The sequence below is a fragment of the Dicentrarchus labrax genome, unplaced genomic scaffold (genome assembly GCF_905237075.1).
Source record: "Dicentrarchus labrax unplaced genomic scaffold, dlabrax2021, whole genome shotgun sequence".
NCBI classification, from domain to species: Eukaryota; Metazoa; Chordata; class Actinopteri; family Moronidae; genus Dicentrarchus; species Dicentrarchus labrax.
This window is the reverse complement of record NW_026136706.1, coordinates 15,877,541-15,903,903: the sequence shown is the minus strand read 5'-3', so window position 1 is coordinate 15,903,903 and position 26,363 is coordinate 15,877,541. Positions and strand designations below refer to the sequence as shown.

The 26,363-nt window shown below is 39.0% G+C and overlaps 2 protein-coding genes across 6 annotated transcripts in view; both read left to right on the top strand.

The window, feature by feature from the left end:
- atf2 (activating transcription factor 2) overlaps nucleotides 1-26,363 on the top strand; it is an 86,970-nt gene that overhangs the window by 46,226 nt on the left and 14,381 nt on the right. For 2 of the 4 annotated variants that reach the window (XM_051403800.1, XM_051403797.1), the window contains exons 1-7: nucleotides 20,951-21,033; nucleotides 21,689-21,761; nucleotides 23,293-23,389; nucleotides 23,480-23,598; nucleotides 23,739-23,864; nucleotides 24,291-24,469; nucleotides 25,763-25,877. In XM_051403800.1, coding sequence (XP_051259760.1) covers nucleotides 21,714-21,761; nucleotides 23,293-23,389; nucleotides 23,480-23,598; nucleotides 23,739-23,864; nucleotides 24,291-24,469; nucleotides 25,763-25,877 — 684 coding nt within the window. In that variant the 5' untranslated portion in view covers nucleotides 20,951-21,033; nucleotides 21,689-21,713. Of the gene's footprint in view, nucleotides 1-20,950; nucleotides 21,124-21,688; nucleotides 21,762-23,292; nucleotides 23,390-23,479; nucleotides 23,599-23,738; nucleotides 23,865-24,290; nucleotides 24,470-25,762; nucleotides 25,878-26,363 lie in introns of those variants that run through there. The other 2 variants (XM_051403798.1, XM_051403799.1) reach the window with 2 other exon arrangements.
- On the top strand, nucleotides 17,677-20,183 carry atp5mc3a (ATP synthase membrane subunit c locus 3a). Of its 2 annotated transcripts, none has more exons than XM_051403802.1 (5): nucleotides 17,677-17,757; nucleotides 17,960-18,056; nucleotides 18,850-18,924; nucleotides 19,300-19,490; nucleotides 19,609-20,183. In XM_051403802.1, the coding sequence occupies exons 2-5, from the start codon at nucleotides 18,018-18,020 to the stop codon at nucleotides 19,721-19,723; spliced, it is 420 nt and encodes a 139-aa protein (XP_051259762.1). In that variant the 5' UTR covers nucleotides 17,677-17,757; nucleotides 17,960-18,017; the 3' UTR covers nucleotides 19,724-20,183. The 2 variants fall into 2 exon arrangements, with proteins under 2 accessions (XP_051259762.1, XP_051259761.1); XM_051403801.1 differs by having other exon boundaries at nucleotides 17,740-17,845.

Genomic DNA, 26,363 nt, shown 5'->3' with positions numbered 1-26,363 from the left:
GAATAATAACGCTGTGGGAAAAAAGGTTGTATGAATACTAGGATTCATGAGTCTGTTTTTAACCTCGTTACACAATGCTGTAAATTCTACATGCATTCCCATTATAGCTAATGAGCGGCAGTGTAATCAGTGCCTGACTGGGTGTTATGTTTTTGTTGTTTTGCACAAGTACTGTGTTTAGAGTGGAGGAACATGCTCCGCCTTCCTTCAGACAGGTGCCAATAACAGCCTGTGTGTGTACACCCTTGAAGGTCAACATCAAAAAGGGTAGTTTGACATGACAATAGAGTTGGTCTGACATTAGAGTTGAGGAGATTTGACACAAGCACATATCTGTTGAGCTTCCATTTAGGCCAGTGACGCTGTGATATCGGGACATACTTTTAGTGCTCTAGCAGTGGCCTGGACGTGTCTCCCTTCTGCAGCTTGTCCTATTAGGAGTTGCAGCTTCATTTCCCGATAACTTCCACAGCAGAAAAAAGAACACGCCTCGCCATGAGTCCCAATTACACCTAATGATGGCAAAAGGATGGAGCACATGCAGATTGTGCCGCAGTTCCTTTGTCACGCCAAGCACAAGGCGTGATCATTTATCACACCAGTCATATCCTGCACTCCTCCCTGAACACAGACAATGACTCCCAGCACATCACCCATGCTGTTATTTGTGTTTAACTGCCAGGAAAAGGAAAATAAAAGCCCAGTTACAAGGCGTTGCAAGACCACGGCTGTATCCTGTAAGCAAAAACGTGAGAGTCTTCACCATCAGGGAGGAAATGCTGCCGTCCTGTCCTCAGAATAGGTTTAGTCTACACACACACACACACACACACACACAAACACACAAACACACAAAACCAGCCGCCTTTACCCCTTGTGTTTAGATAATTTTGTTTGTAATCAATTTTGGCTTTGAAATCCAAATGAGCTGACTGTAAGGTCTGTGTGTTACATGTTGAGAGGCGGGGGAGAGCTTAGTGTGAGATTTGGGTGGTGCTGTGTGAGTACGCGTGCTGCCGCAGCAGAGAGGCGGCTCGGCGCTTGTCAGTGGCTTTCTCCTAATCCTGGCCTGATCTTTGTGTTTGATCCGCAGCATGGTCTTGAGACAGCATGAGCAGCAGCTATTGCTGTAATTTAAAGTCAATATTGTACTCATGATCCCTCTCCCCGGGCTAACCGAACAGCCTCTCATCGCGATGGAGAAAGTCATCTCTGCTGCTTAGAGGGAATCCTCAGCTTGAGTAGTTCTCTCCTTTTGGATTCTTAAAAGGAACCTTGTTGGTGTCGTAGTGTTTTTACCTGGGAAAAAAAAAAAGATTTGGGATTATACTTGCTGTTTTCAAGCTCTTTGCTGGTATCTTATCTCTTTCTTGACTGCTGACATGCCATCTAAACCTAGTGCTGTGAAGTGCTCGACTCTACAGAAACACAAAAGGATGCTGAACAAAGATGAAGTGTTTTTTACTTCTTGAGAAACAAAATGTAAATACATGTAGCATATGCTCCACTATATATATATATATATATATATATTTAAATAGACAATCGTTCATAAAAAGTTACTGTTTGTGACTCTTCCTACAAACCCCATCAGAAATTGTTATTGACTCCGGGATCCAGCTAACAAGCCCATAGTGACATCAATAGCTTTGATGATTCATTCAGAAGCACTTTAATAGATCTAAGATTAGAAATGGGGGTCTCATCCACAAATCTCCTCCCGTGTTATTACACTGAGAGCTAAGATATTTATCCTGCGTGAACAATGTGAGATATATAAGGGTGGCTCAAGGGCCCGTTAAATCCATACATGTCATGATCTGCAATGTGTTACACTAAAACTTTCGACAAAATGCGTTGCTGACAAACACTTTGATTGAGGCTGTACAGAGCTGTAAATTTAAAAGCCAGGGTCAGTGAACTCTCTATAGATAGAGGTGAAATGTCAAAAATTGATTCCTTTAGTGGCCACAATTTGTTTTGATATAGTGTGAACCTTTTATTGTGGTTGCTGTTTTACTATTTAATGTTGTGTTTCTGAAGGTTTTAGTTTCAACCAAAAGGCTGCTGACTGCACTGATTAGCATGTACAATCAGAGGAGGAAGGGACCAATCATTTAGATTTTTGTGGCAGTCTACATTCATTTTAGAAAGGTTAAAGGGTCTTGTCCTTTAGGAATACACAGAATTGTTGGTAGATTGGTTGGTTCATGAAACCACCCATGCATTCTTGTGATAGCACTTTAGCATACACTGTGGGGGAGATACTGACTAACCTCAAAATGCACCCCGGAAAGTTAAATGCTCCTAGAAGTAGTTCAAAATTATAGTCTTACAAGTATGGCAGATAAGATAAGAAGTTTAAATATTAACTAAATATTCACTATTAATTAAATATTATTTTCTTTGTCCTGACAATCTTAATTGTCTTACACACACATTTATTTGTTTGTTAAAATTAGGAAATATACAGGTATATTCAGACTATTTCAGCTGTCAAGATGGAGGGGTTTTTGTGTAGCATGTACAACAAATAATGAATAAAACTTAATTAACTTTTCTTAACCGTAGGCCCTTTTTGTTTTATTATTCAATAAATATGGTTCGCTAAATACTAACATTAGCGTTCTTGACATCATTACATTCACTTTATAAAATCTGTGAATGTCCTGTTATTCCTAAGAGTCCCCCAATACTACCCACATCAGAGCACTTACATGCTAAAGAGTTAGCTTGTAGCTAATACTGGTAGAGGACTATATTGAACGCTGGAGGCAAGGACACACAGATATCACTCACACAAATAAGACCAAATATTAACCGAGAACTTTTTTACCATCGTGTTGCACACACGTAGTAAACACAACATTTGCTGTGGGCTACAGAACTGTTCATCCTGGTTGTTCTGAAATCACTCTTTACTATGTTAGTTAATGTTTTAATCTCATATGGAAGCATCTTGAGTGAACAGCGCTGACACCCCAGGGGGCACCTTGTCCTCATCAATATCCTCATATTCCCCGTCTATTATGAAGCCATACTGAGCTAATTATCAGTGCTAATGACGGCCGCAAAATGGCTGCTCTCACCATCACAGATCCACCCAAGTGTTTAACTGTTTGAAAGTGTTTGCATTCTTCAGTTAACAGGTTCACAAACAGGAAAATCAGACAATATTTATGGTTGTGAGGTTGTTGAATGTGAGTTTTGAACACAATTAGCTTCTGAATTGCAGCCGTCAGATAGACCAGCTTTAAGATACACACAACACGTACATATTGAGGCAATAGTGTCACAAAGATCTTTAAATCTTTACTTTCGTTGTAATTCTTTAGTTTGTAGCTTTGTTGTTTTAAATAGGTACTTTTAAATTTGCTATACATCTCTGTCAGTAATCAGTGAAGTTTTTCTGTTACTGTTAATCTATGTTACGGACAGTTTCAGTTATTTTGTCTACCTTCTGGTGCAAGGTTAACCTTTGACTCTTTCTCAGTGGCACTTTCACGTAACTCCCCATTTAGCCCTTGAACAAATCTTACCCTGTAACACCAAATTATTTAAATCCACACTAGGCTAAATCGAGGACCATGTCTATGAAAACCAACTGGCGTTACTGCAACACTAAGCTTAATCCATATCTGTGGACGCAGACAAACGCCAGTGGCCCACTTATAACTTAAATGACTAGTTTAGTTAACCTTCCTGTTTAAGTCTAACATATTGTTATGACAGCAATAGTGCACTGCATAATTTCCATGGCATTAGCATCAGTCATCGGCCCGCCTGCTATAAATACACCTGACAGCAGAACTGTTTCGGTAGTGTTCTTCGCAGGATAGTGCACAGGACTCCAGAGGTGAGGTACTTTGATAGTACAGCTCATGAAATATTTGCTGACTTCTATCACCTATGGGACTACTGTTCTGATGGAGCCAATGATATGTGCCCCTATTAGTCTCTAAGGAGTTTTCCTAGCCCACTTTCACCCGATCCGTGCCAATTAAGTAGCAGAATTATGTATATTAGTTGGAGTCACTTGTACTTCCACGCAAAGGAATGCATATAGGGAAGGATGACAGAGGGATACCGTTGAATAATTAGAGTGAATTTTCAGAGCCCTGGAAACTCAATCATATGCTGCCATATGCTAACTATTTTTAACCTATTCTTTCCTCCTCTTCTCCCCTCTCTTTCCCTACTCTCCGTCATATATTCCACTGCAGGAATAAAGAACAAACTCTCTGTCTGCACTGCTGTAACTTTGCCTAAATTAATTGTTAGAAGTCCACATGACAGCTTAAGGAAGCTGGCGGGGGAAAAACTGCCACTTTAATAAAAAGCTCTTTTGAAATTTTAAAAGTCGCAACACACTACTTTCTTAAAATAAACTTGTTTTAATCATTTGTGAGTATGAAAACAACTTTCATTCTCATGTCTAATTCTCATTTTCCCTCCATCAGTGATAAACAAGTAAATGGTTCCCAAAAGCTACGCATGAAAAAACATTAATTGAGCTCCTCAGACTTTCTGTAAACTCATTATGTCATGCTTGGTTTGTCATCCATACAATGCTCCCAGCAATGGCTCTTTAGTCTTCTTTATGGAGCCGGGTGGTTTGTGGAAATATGGAGTGTCAGAAGCAGACCTCTAATCCTCACAGACACTTCCCACAGTCATCAGTATTCTAATGACTCACCACCGCCGTCCCAGGGTGTTTATTTTTAGAGATAGAGAGATTGATGAGATGCTCATATCATCCTTAACCACCAACTAATTAACTAATTAGGACATTCAAATGAAGACTTGCTCTGGATAATGCAGCGTGGCTTTGGCATGGGCAAACAGTTCTTGATTCTAACTGCTTGACTCAGCTTCAGGGAGGTTCAGCATCATGCTCTCTTGCTCATGGTTCATGTTCGCCTCATTGGTGCCAAATAGTTCTGTTACATTATTGATGAGGGCAGATATTGATCAGACAAAATGATGCTGCATTGGGCGACCACAGCAACCACCCGTGACACCGGCGGTGTCAACTTAACATCCTTTATATTCATGTTATTCATGTACTAATCAGAGCCCGTGTTCCTCCTTACAGTTTCTCACACAGGTGTACATAAAGAGGCCTTGTGTAGATCAATGATTTGTCCTCAAACCACATCAATCCACCCCCCGTCATTGTCTGAAAACGCACTCTTATTTTTGAAGAATCTCCAATGATTTTCCATCACACTCCACTTTGAACTTTGAACTCACCTGCTCTAGAGGAGAAAGGCCTTGAAGACTTGGCATGGCAAAGATCTCTGTTTTATTTCTTTCTCTTTTTTTACCATTGACTCATTGACCGTTTCACCTTGTTCTCACCATGTTTGGATTCTCTCTGGTCAGAACTGTATCATTATCCGTCTATTTGCAGTGATTGTTAGCCCACCAGGCGTAATGTGTCAGCATTCTGTAGACTTTAATTGGAAGGAGGTATGGATGATGGCTTATTGCTGTTGTAAGTCAGGTCCTTAAAGAGGCTAACATGTACTGTAGTGCAGCCCACAGTCTCCTGATTATGACTCAAATGATGCACCTCTTTCTCAGCTTGTTTTGTAGAAAAATGCTTTTGACACTAACATTTAAGAGTTTAATCCCACATGGCTCTATTTTAAAGGTTAATAATCCTTTTAATTAAAGGATAAGCCTGGTATTGAACACAAAATGTAATCACCAAAGGATTACCAGAGAGATGAATATAGCGATAGCAATTAGTCCAATAATTAAGGTTTTAGTGCTGGACAGAGATGAGAGAGCTCCGGTGATGTGTCATAAAATTCATAGAGTTGTTAGGACGCTGTGAATATGTTGGTTGCAGCTTTACAGCAGCGCGCCTGCATGTGCACTCGGGGTGGTGGTGAAACATGGCGTCCCAGTGGATGGAGCCGCAACAGCTGTTCTTGCCTGAGCCTGGTGTTTCACACAATATGATCGCTCCATCAGCAAGCCCACTCTCCAAACAGCCGCATCTGCATTCATCAAACACACTTATCAATAAACAGGGCCGCGCAACAAATAAATGATCTCTGAGAGGGAACATAACAGCAAGCCTGGAAAAAAATGTCAGCCGTACACTTTAATCACTGATGTTGTTAATCAATAAAACAGCTTCATATCTTTTAATTAAAGTTTTATTTGCAGCAAATGTTTACTGAATCTGTCTGCATGTCTTTTGTTTTTTTTCCATTAATGGAACAAGTTGGGGCTGGGGAATGGAGGTGGCAGCTGCTGATGACCAGTCACGATGGGGCACTTGTGTTTGTAATTGCATTTTGTCACCTACAGAGGGTGTTAAGAATCCTTGTTAAAAGCTGGGGGAAATCTCACAGTAACAATTATTGTAGAGCAAATTACCAGGTAGGCAATATCTAAGCTGTCAGGAAAGGTTAGGAGAAATGAGAGGAAGAAGATGGACTATTCAGACATTCATCATGGCCATAGTTGCCACTTCCAAATTGAAAATTGGAAGGAATGCATCCTTCATTTTCTCAAAATTTGAATGAGTTAGTTCTGATTATTGTTGTGATTGACAGAAAGGCCTGGATAAATAAATAGGAGGGTAATTCATTTCTCTGCTTGTGCCTTAGATCCATTCCCACATATCACTTCTCTGCGTTTTGGCGTTAACAATAAATGATGAACGAGATGTGGCCACATGTGTATCAGGATCAGACTGCCCACATGAACATGTATGTGAACAGGCACATGATAGATGCACATGAACATGTATTAATAGATGTAATCTGGCCTTGGATGGTGTTGGGAGGATTTCTGCATTGGCACTGGCTGCAGTGGTACCATTGCACAGCGCTACCACATGAGAGTTTCACTCCACCATCTGTCTCTTTTAACTCTGTATATTACATGTACACCCCGCACTTGGAAATGTAGCTTCCTCGTTTTAATGGGAATGTGAGGCAACCGTAAAATAAATATTCTCTCTTTCCTCTGGTAAACGAGGTTCTGCCGGAGCCAAAAGCATCGTCCGTGTTCATTTGCAACAGCATTGTCCTTTGAATTCCATTTATGGCAAGCTATAAATTGAATTATTGAAAAGCTATTGTTTGTTGCATGAAATCAGTGAAGCAGTAAAGGGGTTAAAGTCAAAGAGTCATAAAAACAATAAGCAAGGGTGTGAAAAAAATCTACTCCAATCAAGATTGGGTCAATATTTAGCCCCTCACCATATCACAGGATTTAATAGGACATGCTCCATGTGTATTTATAGATTGCAGACATCTGCTGAAAATGGGAAAAGGTTTAGGCGTTATTGATTCTGGATTTTAAAAGTTTCACTCAGTAACACATAGGTAACTCTAAGTTTTGGGGGGATATATTTTAGGACATGATCTAGTTTGGTAGAAAAAGTAGGCCTGAGTCTGAGAAAAACTTCTGCTAGTCCTGTGGGTGCAGTGGACAGGCCAAGTTTGACCTGCTGTGTGACAGCTTGAAGTTTAAGTAAGTAAATCCTTTTCTCGTTGATTCTAAAACATGTTTTGACATGTTGTTTACCACATATACCAGACCTGTAACTATTGGTGGACTGACAGCAACTGTTTTCATAATCGATTACTTGATGTTTATGCAAGAATGCCAATAATTGATTGGTTTTTTTTTAAATATAATAGCTGGTTTTCTTTGTCTTCTTTGATATTGAACTGAATATTTTGGGGTTTTGGACTGTTGATCATACAAAAACAGAAATTGTTATGGGTTTTTTTTTTTTTTTAAACTATTTTCTGAAATTTTATGGCCCAAACGATTAATCGATAATGAAAATGATCGTTAGTTGCAGCCCTACTGCAGTACATCCCCCGTTAAGCTGCTAAGAAATATCTCACATAGCAGCCCCCCATCTCTGCTCTAATCACAGTGTCTCCGTTTAGCCATTTGCAAGCTGTGACCATTGTTGATTCAAGGTGAGACCTGATATTATTGCCATATAGGCTCGTGTTTTTATTGTTGTTATTTTCAGGAATGGGCCCATTTTGTCATTTAATTGAGGCTCATGGGCTTGGCTGTGAAACGGCACACAGGGGAATAAGACGTCAAGTGGCTGAATTTCCACAGCCATTAACTGTTCCACACTCAATTAGAATGCATAGGATCCTGACATTTCATAACTTATGGGTCTCCAGGCTGATATAACCCCACGCTATAAAAGAAGCCACATTCTGAAGACACAGAGCCAGATACTTACATCCTCTTTGAGATTTAAGCGATTGCTTTGTGATTTTTTTTTCCCAGCGCAAAATCAAGGCATGCATGATGTGATAAAAACCTTGCAGAGGCTCAGTGTTATTGCTGCTGTTTCTGTGTTAGTGTGACGTAAACATATTGTGGTGCTTTGCACAGAGAATGCTACAGATTACTCTTTAGAAGATGTGTCTTCTCCAGCTATCAGTTACATTCAGTTTCAAGGCAGCATCCTCATGTTTCCATGTCTAATAATTTCATGTCACATACCAGAAATAAGAATTCAGCACACAAGTATGACACTGTTGTAATACAACATAAATATAAAATATAAACGGCAGCAAATTGAGCCACTTAATGAAAACTAGGATTTGTTGTGCTGCTGTGAGCCATCCTGGGAAAGGTGATCCTGACAATCAGAATTATGATGATAGAAATGTACTTTGATTGCTGTTTAATTTTCTTTGGTGATCTCTCACCACCACTATAACTCAGTTTGAAAACAGACAGGTCCTATTTGCCAGGTAATTAATAACAGGCCGCTGAGGCAAGATTTAGCTATTATTTCTAATATGTTGTGTGATTGTAAAAAGCACCTTTTCCAACAGTACGATTGCATTCATTTATATCTTGTTATTTTGTAAATGCTTTTCCAGAGCTTTAATTTATACAAAGTGAAGGCAAATTTTCAGCACAGCCATCAGTAATCTAATTTAAAAAGAATCTGCTGCTATCTGAAGGGTTACCAATTAATTCAAATTGATTGCCTGTATAATTTAGTATATTACAAAGAGCAGCATTAAGCTTTCATTATGCCGGGCATGGCTGTGCGCTCTGTTGAGTTTTTTTTAACTTATTTTTCATCATAACACTTTAGAATATGAAACCTAGTCTCATCCCTAATCACTCAAATCATGAATACCAGCACATAATGCGGAGGTGATGAGTTTTAAGAGAGTCACTCGTAATCATAAAGGACCTAACATGGATTAGGAGCAGAGCAAAGAAATTGAAGTCAGAGGTTGAGCAATAGATTACGCTTTCTTTGGGTTCTCCGTTGGTGGCAAACCAATAAACTTAAAATAGGTGAGGCCCTCTGCCATGAACAACAAAGCGCCATCAACCGTGCCTCCAAGGTGGAGCTTCCTATAGGTCACTGCTGCTGTGACTCTTGGCAATATGACAGATTAACGACAACAGGTTGAGCCCTGCACTTTCGGCCGCCCACAATCTCAATTATGTCTGTCTTAATGTACACTGAACAGCCACAATAGCAGGCCATGGACAGGGTAAACACACTTGCAGGAAGCAGACTAGTGACAGGATAATAAAGTGCCATGATTGATTCAGCTTGCTGTGTGCCAGATCGGTTTATTGTGTGGGAGGAGTGGTACCAGATTGTGTAGGTTTCTGTTGTCTTGGTTCAAGAGTGGAGCTGAGGGAGGCTGAGGGATTATATGTAAATGTTATGGTTTCCTATGACCGTAGGGTTGTATTGTTTTGATCTATAGGTATGCATACTGAAACACATAGTTTGTCCTTTTACTTAAGTCAAATCAGCAACGGCACAATGTAAAAACACTCCAATACAAGTAAGAGTGCTGCACTGAAAATATTACTCAAGTAAAACTACATATTTAGGCTATTATATCAGAATGTACTTACAGTATCAAAAGTACTCAATGAAGAAAATTGGCCTCTGTGAGTGTTTGATAGTTTTAAATATTATATGAATGTGACTGATGCATTATTGTGTACGTAACATTTTACTGTTATATATAGTAGGCAGGGTAGTTTAATCTGTGGAAACGTAATTAGAAATCACCTTGTTTTGCATGTAAAACTTTAATCTGCAAAGTAACTAGTTACTATAACTCGTCAAATAAATGTACAGGAGTCAAAAGTCAATATTTTAGGACTGAAACTAATTATCTGCTGATTATCTTAATGATTATTAGATTAATTGTTTGGTCTATAAAATGGCAGAAAAAGTGAAACCGCCCATCACAATTTCAAAGTTGACATATTTTCATGTTGTTGTTTTATTTGACCAAAAGTACTAAACCCATTTATATTCAGTCTATTATCAGATATGACACATAAAAGCATCAAATAGTCATATTTTAGAAGCTGGAACCAGTAAAGGTTTAACATGTTTGGTGGAAACAATAGTCGCTGATTAATTTTCTGATCGATCGAATAATCGATTAATTGTTTTAGCTCCACAACATTTCCCTCTGAAATGCAGTGGAGCAGAAGTATTAAGTGGCTTAAATACTCAAGTAAAGTACATTTGCATCTAATTTATACTGAAGTACTTTATACTTATATTCCAGCAGTGTAGTTTAACATAAAGTTAATTGTATTTCTGATCTGCTCCCTTTTTTTTATTTCTACAACAGGTTTTTATGATGCCAAAATTCATTGTTTTAGAAAAGGTTAAGACAAATCTGTTACCTGGCTGATATGCTGCGAGTAGCGACTGCTTGTCTGTGCTCGTACATTGGAAAGAGAGTTAATGCATATTAATGGAGCCTATAAAAGCAACTAATTGAGCATTCCGGATCTTGCTGAGTTGGGGATCTGTGAGTGACATTGTGCAGCTCCAGGACCTACACCAGACTGCCTTTATTAGCTCTCTGAACTGGGATGTAGGTCAGGCCATTAAAAGCAGGAAGGGCCCTTTCACTAAATATTGTTGTGACAGCCTCATATTTGACACCCCAATCCGCGAGCAGTGCTTAGGAGAGACATTTGCAGCAGCTGCGCAGTGAACAGCTTTAAGTAAGGAGACATTATATAATGGATTGCCGCTCCAAAAAGTTAATCCTAGTTTAAAGCAATTTAATTGAGCACAATAAAATGCAGCCATATGCGTCCCATAAAAATCAACAGCGTTCCATATGAGTGCCAAGTAAACATGCCTGGAATATCAGCTTATGTGTAGCAAGTTTAACACCCACTGTTGGTAATGTAATTTGGTTAATGATTGAAACAAAGCATGTGTTTATTTCTTGCTTGTATAGGGATTTTTTTTGGGGGGCATTCACATTAGAGTGAGATGTTGATGGAAAATAAGCTGCGGGTTGAATATTATGAACCCATCATTACTTTTTTAAAACATAGATTTGTTTTGTTCAACAAAAGAGCAAAGCTTTGACAGCCTCCAAATGTAGGTGTTTAACACATATTTAAATCAAAAGCTCAAGCATTATATTTCAGAGCTACAACTGAAATAAACCAAACTAGACAGAACGCCGCACTAAATCACCTTCTATAACAGTAAGTAGTAGGGCAATAATTTTTCAATAGGGGGCAGCACACAGCCATTACAGATTGGCCTTTAAATCATATTTAATTGCTCTTTTGTGTAGTAGTCTGTAACTGCAGTTTGACTGGAGCTTGAAACACACCCTTCTTCTAATCTACTATACTGTGTGCACCATATACTGTCTGTCTATCAAATCCACCCTCCATATGCCGTCCTTAACAACCTTCTGTCTGCTAAAACTAGCATGCACGTCTTTGTTAGGTGTTATAATAAAAAGAGACAACAGTACATCCTAGTAATGGACCACGGTATGAGGTCAAGCAGATCCCTCTAAAGTGGCCCGGCTCGTTTTCTTTTCCTGTCATCAGCTTTGGGTGGCTTTTTACTAAAGTGTCATAAGCCATTTGATTGTAAATCTTAGTGACCTTGAAGTCACTAGAAAAAGCACAGATCCGTAAACCAATCATCGCACGGCTGCCCCTGTCAGCCACGCTCCTGTTCACACAGTCACTGCCTGAATTTCCTGATGTTAAACAGAGGAAGGAAAGAGGAATAAAGCTCAGTTCACACTAGTGTTTGTGAGAACGGCCATTCAGTTTTAAAACTGTATTTAAAATCCAGACAGGATTGGCATTATACTGCTGCTGTTAAGGAATTATTTAACAAAATTGCTCTGTTGAGTTGAACATTCGTAAGCATAGGGCATCCAGTGGATATAGAGGTGTTACAGACTTAGCTAAAAAGTCAGGATAAAGACTAATGATACTGCAAGCCTCAGCATTTCTTAGACCACTTCCAACTGCTCTGCTCACCAGCAGCACAAAGATCAGTGTTATTATGGATTTGTTGAAAAATCAATTTTGCGAATGCTAATGTCCTTTAAATCTTTCAGAGATAAAGAACGTATGGTGCATTTCTGTGGGATGATTTCCAGCGGTATCAGAGATCTGTCTGCTCCTACTGTGGATTATTGGACCAGATGCTTGAAGGCTGTCTACACCCTCAGTGTAAAGGGTTCTCAGGTTCTCTGTGTGACCCACACAGGTTAAAGAATCTTGTTTTTCATCAAAGATTTCACAAGCCAGTTCTTTGTAGAGCTGTGGATTCTGTGCAGGTCTTTAAAGCAAGTGACCTGGATTCAGTTTCCACCTGATTTTACACCTGTTCTCCAGTTTGCTCAGGGGATAACACTGTTATCATGGCGTATGATCATCACTGATATAATTATTAAAAACTGTGCCACCCAGGAGAAATGGCACCATCATATTTTTTAGATTTACTGGCTATTTTCTTGCCATCTTTTAATTATAATCTAAACTGACTCAACTTTTCCTGCGACATGCTGCCTCTGAGCCTCAAAAAATCTGGAATTGTTCTACTAATACAGACCTTAAAGTTTAATAAATAACATTTGAATCAATGCTATTACTTATTATATATCAGCAAATAATAAGTTTCCTTTCAAAACCCACTACCATAACGACTAATCTTTGCTTGTGTGCCGTATTAGAAAGAAATAAAAATTTCACTGACAAGTTTCTGAGCCTAGTGTTCTTGACATTTCTGGGAACTTTATAATAAGAACAAGGAGTTCAAAGTACCAGTTAATGAACCTGTTAATGTCTCTCTACACCAAACCCCACAGAGTCTACTATCACCTGAACTCTGATTCTACTGTGGTATTTATTAATGTTGGGGCTTAAACCTTTAACTCCCACCAGGACCCCAGTTATCTCATCTACCACTATGTCTTTCAAGGAACGGGAGGTTATGTGTTAACCATTTATGAAGTGAAATGTAACTGGAACCAAAATCCCCATATTTCTCAAAAACTGGAAAATCCTGTTTTTCAGTGCTATGCATCGTACTGGAACGAAGAGCAAAAAGGGAAGTTGGTGTAATCAGTGTGTGTGTTGTGATATTGTATGTATGTAATTTGTCCTCAGGTCTCTCTCAATGAGACATCCTGAATGAATAAAGCTTAACTAAGTCTGACATGCAGATGTGCATAAAGATAATACCAGTCTAGGCTGCAGCATTATTAGGTAAAAAAAGGATTTGGATTATATAATTTTCTGTTTTAGTTCTTATGGTTTAGTTATAGTTAGACTTCTTTACCTGTTTTCTTTTTGTCCCCACAATCAGATTTAATACAGACAACTTACAGTGAAATCCCAGTCAGATGTTCCCATAAGAGGCTAATTGGTGTATCTATTATTGGCTTTGGTTAATACTTTTAAGAGAAGCAACTGCCTTAAGTGATGTACGGGAGAATGCAGATGAACTGTAGCCCTATAGGCTCTGTATCCTTGGTCTTGACATAGAAAGGAGCCTCAGTAGTTTCGTGCAGCATCCAGAAATGGAGATTAGCATGGAGCCATCAGCAGCGCTGCAGTCCCTCCCTACCCTGCTTCTCCTGTCAGACCGCCTCCTCCCTGCTTGTCAGGAGCTCCGACGAGGAGCTGTAAAAACCTTTTCCCCTCTCCTTAACAACTGCAAAACAACACGCACACACCCTGGCTGAGGTGCCTGCTTTTCTGAGGCCTCTGACAGGACGTGCTGCAGGCACAAATTGTAATTCATAAAGGTTAAGGGGGTCAATGCCTTTTATTACCAGTCTGAGTGCATCCAGCTTGATGGGGCAGGCATGCAAATGGAATGTCTCAGTGTTCTATGCAACTCAGACAGCGAGTGCGTGCGTGCCTCTGAATGGGAGGAAGTAAAAGGTGGGTACAGGGTGGTGGGGGGTGCGTGAGATCGGCTGCTCTCTCCACCTTCCACAGCCATGTAGGACCACACAGCCGCTGCCCGGTTAATTAGACAGTATGACACTGACCTCAGGTAGTTAACGGCCACTTTGATATGTGCCGTCTTGCAATTAATATATTGTAAATCTTCATGTTTTATCATACGGTCGGCTCTGACCTATAAGTGGCTGCATTACACTCGGGCCTACAATATATTCTTACAATTTACATTTGTATTAACAGAAATACAGTATCAGCAGTGTGAAATAAAAAATCTGTCAGATGATAGTTTTTCTTTCGAAGCTCTCTCTCTTTATGCTCTTAGATAATTAACAGGGAGATTAAGAGGTGCAGACCACACCAGGTACAGTATCACTGCAATTTTATCTATGGGATCATTATTTAGGTGTATATCAAGAACAGAAAATATTCCGTTCTGATTCATCTGCCGTGGAATCTAGAACAATGTTGTTGTGCAAAGTCTATGTTTCTCATCTCTTTTGTGCAGTTACCATGACCCCGGCAACAAAGGCTATGGTCACATTAGACCCTATTGCACCCTCTGCTGGACCTGTACGGAAATGACCTGGTTCTTGTTTGTATGTTCAAGCTACTCTCAGTCTCCGACTTCACATATAATGATGTCATAACAGATTTCAGGCTTCATGATACAATAATTATTCTACACAAGACATAGCTTTACCAGATAATGTTTGTTTCTGGTGTTATGATACAGACGTTTGGTTTAACACATGATAATAAATCCAATTATGTGAGATGGAGGAACTGCTTGGTACACTACAGCTACAGCAAGGTGGAAATAGCTCAAAATAAACATGTGGCTCAAACTCTGCTAACAGAATAGAACAAAATGAACTACAGAACAATAGAGAATAGAAAAAAACAGAAAAGAATAGCACAACAAAACAGAATGGACTGGAACAAAAATGAATAGAATAAAAGATAATAGAAAAAAGAGCAGAAGAAAATAGAATAAACTAGAGAAGAACAGAACAAAATAGACTAGAAATGAATGAAGTAGAACAGAACATGATAAACAAAATAGAATAGAACAGAACAGAATAAAATGGAATAGAACAGAATATGATCCAATAGAATACAACAGGATAAATAGAATAGACTAGAAACAAACACAATAGAGTAGAACAGAACATGATAAAACAAAATAGAATAGAACTGAAAAAGGATAGAATAAAACATAATAGAAAAGAATATGATCCAATAGAATACAACAGGATAGAAAAGAATAGACCAGAAGATGATAGAACAGAACAAAATAGAATAGAGCATAACAGAGTAGGGTAGAATATATTTGTCTTCTGCAGCATCTCTGGTACATGCATGATCTACTGACTGTTTCTACTCAGTGAGGTCAGGAATCTCTGGCTTCATGTTCGCTGTAAAACTGAAGAGATCATACCTGAGGAGTCACTGGGATATTTCCTGCCTTTAAACCAGTGTGCAGCAAAGGCAGACTCCCTGTGCTCATTACCTTTCCATCACAGACCAGCTGCTGTGGAGTCATTCATCACGATTACAAATCCGCCCGGTGCTGGTAGCCTACAGCTCCACCATCAGCCTGTGAGATGCACAGACAGGGCCCTGAGCCATCAGTCCCTCTGGGCAGAGTGTTAAATTCACACCACAACAGGTGATAGTAGTGGACTGCGGCAGGCAGGTTTTGGTATGAGGGGAAAAACTAATTTTGAAACACTAGTTGAAATTCTGATTTTCCTGCAGCCACGGGATGTAGAACATTTGACAAAAAGAGAGTCTTTTAGATGTTTTAAGCTCTCTGTGCTGGTGTCATGCTAATTACTTATCATTTGAAATGGATTTCTCTTTTTCCAGCTACATTTTTATCCACTTAAAAAAGGTGTCACTGTGACACCTGCACACAGGGACGTGCAAATATACAGGAACGGGAAGCACATGGTCTTTCGTAGGATCACGCAAACCTCATCTAAGTGGCCACTATTTCCTGGTTCGACCTGCAGCAATGCTACACCCACGAACCGAAGTCGTTCCCACAGTTTAGCCAAGGTCTACTGTTACCGTGCAGGAACATATGTTTGTACCTAACTTTACCCCTTCTTACCTACAGAAATGTTTACAATAACATTTTAATAATTAGACATTTTAGGATAAATATATGGTTTAATAAAAGGTTCTATATTTGTACCATTATCACTCATCCATACATACAGAGACAAATGCAATTGAACTATCAAGAGCTCGCCCAGAAGTCGTGAGTTGTGTGACTTTACATTCACCCCAGAATATTTTAAATAAAATAAAGAAATAAAGAAATTAACTCCATATTATTATTGTGAATTGAGCTTTACAGAAATCAAATAACACATTAAAATCCCATTTTTCCTCTTTAGTTTCCCTTTTATGTGGCTTTAAAGTTGGAAAATGATCTCATTCAATGCTTTCTGATAGTATCACATTCATATAGTCTGCACTGGCTTGCTCCAGCTGTACGTTGAAGTTATTGTATATGGTGTTTAATTACACTGACTGACCAAAGACTCCGTGTTGTTTATGGCTAGACCATTCCCACAAATGGAAATATTCTAGGATTTTATGGTATCCTTGGACAATATGTCAATACTTTCCGACTTCCCTATTCTGTGTCCCAAATGGCGGCCTAGATTTTCATGATCTAATAATTAGTTGAGTCTCAGTTCATATCAGAAGATTTCTCATAAGATCTGTCAGTGTCAATACTACGAGCAGAGAAAAAAATAACCTCCAGACAATTGACCTTTTTCACAGCAGCCATTTTGACAGGAAAGAGTAGGGTAAACACAGGGTGTTACCAATGATACTAATTAAGGTTCTGTTTCATTCAGGTCAAACAGAATGAGGTCGCTGCTATCGTGCATGTTGGCTCACTGGATGACTGCTGCACTAAATGGAACAGAAACTTAATTAATTAATTAATTAGTATCATTGGCAACACCTGTGTTTATTATGTCAAAATATTTGTTGTGAAAAAGGTCAATTCCAAGTCAAACTGGTTAAACCCTGTACATGCTAATGACTAAAAGGTAAATACGCACACGGCTAACTTATTTTATCAAAAGCATCAGTTCAACATGAATTCTTATCTAATCTTATCTTAAATTAAAATATCTTACATTCCATTTTACTTACACTTTTTCAGGTCAACAGAGCGAGACCAACAGGAAGGGCACATTTCCATCAATACAACTAATTAGAATTAATAGATAAATAAATAAATAAATGATAAATAAGTTATCATCCGTCTTAACTGTATTGACACATTTAAGGTGCATCCATCAGTAAACAGAGAGAGTAAACAAAGATCCGTTGGTTTTGTGAATGAACATTGCTGCTGTGATCATGTTAAATAAAGTTTCTGTGAAATGACCTTTCATTGTCTTCATCCGGGGCCTCTACATACATCACTCCGCGCAGGCGCACTCTTCCACTGTGGTTCGACCTCTGCAGTCGGTAAGTGTGTAATGGCAGTTTGAATGAGAAGCGTATCTTTACAAATCCCCTCTCATCCTCTCTCGTAGCTTCACTTTGCGGCGCACAAGTGAGGACAGCATGCAGAATGGATGTGAATGTACATATGAATGCCTTTATTTTCTCTGTGGAGCTTTTTTACAGTCGTTTGACCTTACTTCTCTCCGGTCTTCCCCCCCCTCAGAGAGACCCGGGCTTCAACCAGATTTGACCGAACCGGTTAAAACTACCTAAATTAGAAAATGTACGCCTGTGCAAAGTTCGTCTCCACGCCGGCACTGGTGAGTTTGCTGTCTTCTGTGTGTTTCCGTGCTGTGAATGTGAGTTTTGCTCTTGTAATGTCTCCGATGAGTCCGGTGGGCCTCTGGTTGAACTTGACTGTATCTGGCTGGCAAGGGTATTTGCAGTCTAGGCCACCAGGCTAGTGAGCTAATGCTAAAGCACAGAATGATAGACTTCTTCTATGGTAGCAGTGTAGCTCTAATGTTCATGAATAAGGTGCATGTAATTTATCTTCAGTAAACCGCCACTGTGCATTTGCTTTACTCCTCCAGGGGACATTTTTCAATCCATGTTTGTGAGCTAAGGTCATTATGAGCCCTTGTTAGCCGACTTTAATGCAAGATTTCACCTGGAAACCCAAACACAGGCCTGTGCAGTCGATGCTCAAATAATTACCTTGTCCATTTGGGCATAGTTAGCTCCCAAATACATGCAGCTTGGGTTACTATTCATTATCCAAGGTCATATTTCTGTTTCTAGCTGCACTAGCAGGCTCACCAGTAGAAACTATAATAGCAGGATTTGTTAGTAGCCTCCTATCGATGTTAATTTCAGTTTGTCAGGTTAACAAAAAAAACTCTTTACTGAGTGACTTTCAGACAGCACAGACTGTACTTGCAGATCAGTGAAGGCCACAGGTCGTATAGTCTGTGTACTGCAGTGAATGACACTTGAGTGACATTCAAGGTGCCTTCCACCTGCTCGTGTGCCTGCAGACGAGCATTAACAATAGGCTTCGTGTCTTAATGTGTGTTTGTGTGTTTTTTGTAACAAATCGTCCTGTTGCTGCAGGTCCGTGCTGGTTCCCGGGCTCTTTACAGACCCCTCTCTGCCTCTGTCCTGTCCAGGCCTGAGATCAAAACAGAGGTAAGAAGAAGAAATACAGACTTTCTACTGGGACTGCAACTCTTGTTCTAACACTTCTTTTAATTATGTACAACATGTTTTGGACTTATTGGTTCCTGTCATTTCCTCTATAAAATGCTAAATGAGTGTCATAAATGTCAAAAGCACAGTGTTTCAAATTAGTCTCACCAACAGCCAAAGAACGAATTGTTCAATCACTATCTGGTTTTGATACTTGACAAAATCATTAAAAATGATCATGAAAATTAGATTTTTTTTGTTTGTTTAATCAGTTCAATCATCACTAATGGTTGCATTACTATTCAGTGTGTCATGTCATTGGTTTTAAAGGTGAAAGTTTACAGTTTCTGTCTTTTTTTTGGTTTGTTTCTTCAGAGCAATGTTGCTGTGATGCCACAGAGCCCTCTCACTCAGGTCGCACTGAGGGGCTTCCAGACCAGTGCTATCAGCAGGGACATTGACACCGCTGCCAAGTTTATCGGAGCCGGAGCTGCCACGGTCGGAGTAGCTGGATCCGGAGCTGGTATTGGGACAGTGTTTGGCAGTCTGATCATCGGCTATGCTAGGTTTGTTTTCACCACTTTCCATCCAGATAATAATTCCATACATTTACTTGAATTAACAGGTTTCTTGTGGTGTTTTTATTTTTTGTAGACTGCATTGACAGTTTGTTCTTGTTTGCAGGAACCCATCTCTGAAGCAGCAGCTGTTCTCATATGCCATCCTGGGATTTGCCCTGTCTGAAGCCATGGGACTGTTCTGTTTGATGGTTGCTTTCCTTATCCTGTTTGCTATGTAAAACTCTGCTGTCATACAACACTTTCATTACAGATGTGACTACATATTTTATTGTGGCTACCAAAATTGTTCCGTGTTGGTGTCATGGAAATGTACATTTTCAAGTCCTTCAGACACTGTCGAAATAAGAAAAACATGTATTGTACAAATGTAAGAAATTACGTGATTAAAATACATGTATTTGACTATTTAACAATGGCAGTAACTTTTATGTCTGGAGTATCATGTTAACACAGCAGAAAGCAGTCGGCTTTCGTGAATGTCAACTTTCCTGTGAAGCAGCTGCTTAGATCTACCATAAATCAGCCTTGTTTTTTTTCCAGAACATCACATGCAAGCTTTTTGGGGTCCACCTTAATGGATTTTTGGTTCAGCTGAAGTTAAATGGTACTGTAATTAGGCAGCAAGTGAGTGCTTGCTTTTGTAAATGGCAATTAAATAAATCTAGATGATTTAATTGAGCTATATAATGGATTTTGACTTTTTTCAGTGTCATGAGTCCCTGCTGGGTTGTTTCTGTATTGATTGGACCTTTCTGTCACACAGCCTGCTTGGATTGGACTGAATTTAGTTCAAGCTGAAACAAATCAGTTTAAATGAGTTATTGTAAAATCAAATGCTGAAGATTTATTGGTTCCAGCTTCTTTGAGAGTCGGGATCTGCTGATCTTTACTTATTTTTTGTCTGCAAAGTAATTCAACTAGTGAGAGCCTTTATACATTTTTATAGACAGAAAGGATCAAAAACAGAATACCAAACATAAGAAACTTGTGTAGCTGACAGTTGAGTATGAAATTGAAAGCAAACATGTATCCAACGCTGCAGTTTAATTGCCCTGAATAACCTTCTGATTATAAAAGACAAATCATCTATCCATAATAGTATAATTGAAGGTTAGCTGAACTACTACTAACATTAAAAGTTAACACAGATCACCAACAGATACTTGAGGTGCACTAAAACTGAACTACCAAGGAGTATGCAACTTACATAAGAGTGGTGTTGAACTTGAAGCCTCCATAAGATATGAACGGAGAATGGACATTTCAGAAAGACACATTGTGTTCAGAAATGTATCGTCTGAAACCAAAGAGCGCAGAATATATTTTATACATACATAAAACATACATGGAGGAGGATATCGTGTATACCTGTCCAAAAACTACTTGAGGATCAAAGAAAAAAAATGCAGTAAAATGCAAAACAGGGTCCCGTGCGAGTGTGACGTTTACGGAAGAGCCCCACGCGCTACTCTCGCGATACTTCGACACAGACGTGGGATTTTGGAAATCAAGGGTTGTGGCTGAGGGGGTAAGTGACCACATAAACTGATAGCGAATGGGGTACAAAGCGGCTGCTAAAGAGACATAATTTCTGTCACTGCGAGGGACTTGTTCTCCGGTACAACTCAACGACCTCGAAATAAACGTTGACATCTCCTCTGTTTACAGTCATATTTAGGTCCAAATATGGCGACGGTAGTATGTTAACGCAGGGCTCAGGCTCCATGGAAGCGACTGGAACAGATAATCTCTGTATTAACGCACTGTAGCTTGTGTGTGACGCCTTTTCGTGGTGATATGTTAGTTGTGTTCACAGCACATGAAGCGGTAGCAGTGTCAGCTCGGGGTGTGCTGCTGTAGCCGGCGTATTTTGGACCAAAATAAATGGACCGAGAATTTATCGTCTTTCATGGTGACACTGAGGTGTAAACAACCAAAGCAGCCGCCCATCATCGATATGCTTTGTCCATATTTCTACGTGTCTTTTATCAGGAGTTTCACCTCTATAGCTCTCTATCAGCTCTGTGTGTTTAAATACATTAATGTTTATTCTACATCTTGAATGGGCTTCTTTTTTATTTATTTATTTTTTACTATCACTTAACCCTTGGTACACACATAAAGGCACATCTTTAGTTCTCATATATAACTCCTGCTTGTGCTTTTTCTTGTTTTTATTTCAGGGTGACACAACAGGAATCCCTTAATATGAGTGATGATAAACCTTTCCAATGTACTGCTCCTGGGTGTGGACAGGTAAGTCATCTCTCTTATCATCAATGTCACTTAGTGCCACTATTTCCAATCACCCTGGGCAAAGACCTGCGAGTTCCCATCATGTACAGTGCACATAGCCCGCTATAGATAGCAGCTTCATTATATTTTGTACAGAGACCAATCGCTGCTTTTATACTGCAATACTACCTGTCCTAAAGTTTGTCTGTGTGGCACTGTTTTGGTCACGTTTGGTAATTGTTGAATTAATGAGACACGACTTAAAGTACAGTGTGTAGGATTTAGTGGCATCTAGCGGTGATGTAGCAGATTGCAACTAACTGAACATTGTTCGCGTCTGTATTGGACGACCTGGGAATGAGAACCGGCTGGGGAGTGTGTAGGAGGAACTATGGTGACCGTGTTATTCTTGAAAAATGCAAAAGTCTGTATCTACAGCCAGTGTTTGGTGGGTTACTGTAGAAACATTGAGACTCCATTAAAGGTGACCCATGGCATCTGTAGATAAAATGGCTCGTTCTAAGATAACACAAACACAACGATTCTTATTTTCAGATGATTATACACTAATGAAAACATACCTATGAATATTATTTTTAATTTCTGGCAATAGCTCCTCCTAAATGTTACACACTGAACCTAACTTGAGCTAAAATAATAAAGGTGTTCGAGCTACATTTTTAGAAAAGGGCCCCTCTAGATGATGAACAAGATTATGTAACAATGGCAGACTCAGTTGATTTTGAACTTAAGTTGTGCAGTTTCACAAACAAATTCACGTGTAATGTAATCAAATTATCAAAAAGCAAGTGAAGTACAGTGAACCTGGGGCTTTTAGAGCCTCTGAGGGTGATATGGAGCCCGGGGGAAGTTGCTTGCTATTGGTCCTCCAACTTGGTCAGGTGCATTGCTAAGATTTTAAATAATCTGAGGGAGAGGCATAAAAGAATTATGGAAATAATTTCAGTAAATTTGCACAATTCACCTTGTTAAACTAATTCAACAGCTCTTATGTGTTTGTTGTAGTTGTTTTATTCCCTTCAAAACTGTTTCTCCACAGTGCACCGCATTGTTGTATTTGTTCAGTCATGTATGCCTACATGTATCTTGGCCTGAAGGGCATCACTTTCAGAGGTTGTGAGTCTTAAACTGGCTGGTATCATCCTGTTGAAAAACTCACCATATTAAGTTTGTATAAACTGAGTGCACCACTTCTGGACCTCAATTTAAAATCTAAAATTCATGAAGATTAAAATCAGCTTTTGTAGGAACTGATTAATATCCTCATTAATATATAAATGTTGATGAAATATTAGAAGCAAGTGGAGCACACATTTATATTAAAAGATTTATAAGATGCAGCAATTCATCTTTAATGCTTAATCTGAATAATCACAGATGTTTAATAGAAGACATAATGTTTGTTAAAACTTAACTGAACTTAAAAATTACTTGTTGCACTTAAAAGCTTAAAGTATGGACAGATGCTCCAGACCATCTCCAAACTGATCCTGCCTCATTGTCCAGTCTGTTTTATTTTTATCTTACATAGAGATTTACAAATGAGGATCACTTGGCTGTCCACAAACACAAACATGAGATGACACTGAAGTTTGGCCCAGCAAGGACTGACAGTGTCATCATTGCTGGTGAGTATTCTTGGAGTTGAGATATTTGGATGTACAGTATTTGATACTTTACATTACAGTCTGTGTACTGAGATGTTTCCTCCACTGCAGACCAAACGCCTACGCCTACCCGCTTTTTGAAGAACTGTGAGGAGGTGGGACTCTTCAATGAACTTGCAAGTCCGTTTGACCACGACTTTAAAAAGGCAACTGAAGATGACATTAAAAAGGTTGTTTTTCTTGTTGTCAAACTTTTAGTCAGTGGATTAACTAACTTCTGTTTGTTGCATAGTTTAAATTTCTATTTCTGGTCTGTTTTGTTGACGGAGCAATAAAAAAAAAAATCTGATTTATTCCTATATTTCTGTAGTTACCTTTGGATTTGTCACCTCTTGCAACGCCTATCATACGCAACAAAATTGAGGAACCCACACCTATGGAGGCGCATCGAGACAGCCCTCTGCCTCACCCCGAATCTACTACGAATGATGACAAGGTAAAGCCTTTGAATGAGCTGTTTCTGGTGTTTTTTGCTAAAAACAGAGTTTATAAGGTTGTCATGACGAGTAAATGAAAGATGTTCTGCTTCTGTTTTTGGTAATGTACTCTTTTACTGGTATGAATTTGAATCTAGTAAATTATCACATTATTTGCTTGTTTCAGTCTGACTTTGTCTCAACTTTCTAAGAGGATATTTGTGTCTAATTTTGTGAAAGTATACTAACAGTACTGCACGTAATTATTATCTAGAGAAACTCAGGAGAGATATTAGATGACTAATTTTTTTTCTCCGTTTGTTTTATTCCTAATCTTGAGATGAATATGGTGAAATTTGGGCATCATTTTTATCATAAGAAGTAATTTTCTTAAGAATCTGGTGTTCATTAAACACTGCAGCTAAGGTCTTGTATGATGTTTTCAGGACTTATCTTTGCAGCCAGCCTCACTGCCAACATCCACTATAGTCCATCCTGCATCCCTCCAAGTTCCCAATGTACTTCTAGCAACCTCAGAGGCTAATGTTGTAATACAGCAAGCTCTCCCATCACCAACATCTAGCTCTGTTATTACCCAAGTCCCATCCACTAATAGGCCTATAGTGTAAGTAACTCAAAATGTCCATTTTTAAAAATCATAGTTTCATAGTATTAAGTCATCTTTTTTTATTTTTTATTTTATTTTTTTATTTATATTTGTGCAGTTTTGTCTCTGTGAGCTCATATTTCATGAGGCATGTGCTTGTTTTGTTTTTGATTTATTTGCACTGCAGGAATTTTTGTTTTTGCCTGTAGACCTCATAAGTACCGTCTTCAAGAACAACATCAGCATTGCTCAAATATGGACTCATAGCTCCAACAACCACATAATAATTCCTGCCTCAGTGTATGTTCAGCACAGGCTTTTAAATCCTACGCACTCTATTAAGCCCTTATCCAGTATTGTATAGTGTCCTGAAGCTCTTGTTATGTTAACAAAGATACATTTAGATGTGATTATTGTTAAATTCAACAAATACAACTTCCATGAGTGAGGCAAGTGTAAAACTTCATCGGACCTTCTACTTGTAAAACATGAAGTAAAGTAAATATTGTAATACATTTTTATCTTTGTTACAACAATGAGGTGCTTTAATGTTACTGGCATGTGGCAAGGTAGATAACTGCTCATGTTTGAGCTTCAGAGTCATTGAACAAACATTGTAGGTTGGAGTACTGTACAGTGAAGCACAAGCTAGTCAGAGTGAGGCAGACGAATGGGAATACATGTCAAATATACATTTTAATCATCAATTGCTTGCGAGACGGAGCCACAGCTGCTGTAAGTTTCATAGGTCAAAGTGAGGCAAATTAGACTTGTTAGAGAGCTGTCCGAACAATTATATTTGCAGTAACACACGGATAAAGATTACGATATTCTCTAAATCTGTGTCCCTGGGCTCATACCTCAGCAATTCAGATGATTTATTATTAATTTATACATTTTTTGGTTGTAAAATCAAATTGCTTCAAATTGAGACCGATTGTAAGGAGTGCAGCTTTAAGACAGGTTTCACATAGGTAAAAATATCCATTATTTAAATGAATGTTTGACTATCCCATGTGCTCTACCAACCTAAAAGTCCATATCTGGGCAAGACTGATGGCACTTAGGGGTCTAATGTGACAACGTGTTCCTTTTATTAATATTGCTTGAACCTGTTTTAAGGTTTTTTAAGTTGGATTTTGTTTTAGTTCCACTTTATTTCCTTAAGTCGTTGCCTGATTATGACATTATGTTGGTATATTAGTAGCCACTCTTGTCTTTAGTTTGTGACAGATTCTGTGTTGTGTGTTAATCACAAAGTTCTTTGTTGTTTTTCTAATCTGGTTTTCTTTTCTCTCTCCCTCCCTTCAGCCCGGTGTCTGGCACCTTCCCCGTGCTCTTACAGCTGCCTAACGGCCAGACCATGCCAGTCGCTATACCTGCATCTATTACAAGCTCAAGTGTACATATTCCAACTGCAATCCCTGTGAGTGCTCTGCCGGTAACGTCATGTTCACCTTGTGTTTCAGTGTGTCAGAGTTAAAGCAGAATTTTGATATTTCTGATCATTTAATCATGCGGTGACCTTTACTCACTGAACAAATAGGGATGTCACTGACAAAAAAATTAAGAAACAAAACAATCTCACCCCTTTTAATAGCTTTAATAATCTTCATCAGCAGATAGAGTTTGTCCAGTTCTCATTGAACTCGGTATATCTTTTCTGAGCGAGGACTTCTCATTCATATTGGCTTAAAAGTTGAGCTCCAGAGTTCATTCTTGACCTTGAAAAGAGCCGTCGACAAAAAAATCACCCTCAAGGTCCATTTAGTAGCTGTTCTGGAACTCTCAATCATGTCCCAATGCTCGAGAACAACCACTAAACGAACCTTGAAGTGAGATGATTTTGTCGACCACCGTTTACAAGAACAAGGATGAACCGACTAATGAACCAAAGCATTTGTTTTCTCAA

Bases quoted from the DNA above. Each gene is read 5' to 3' on its own strand.
- atp5mc3a (XM_051403802.1), top strand. From the start codon at position 18,018: ATGTACGCCTGTGCAAAGTTCGTCTCCACGCCGGCACTG. The intron at 18,925-19,299 runs GTAAGAAGAAGA...TTGTTTCTTCAG, and splicing joins GGCCTGAGATCAAAACAGAG to AGCAATGTTGCTGTGATGCC. The intron at 19,491-19,608 runs GTTTGTTTTCAC...TCTTGTTTGCAG, and splicing joins CTGATCATCGGCTATGCTAG to GAACCCATCTCTGAAGCAGC.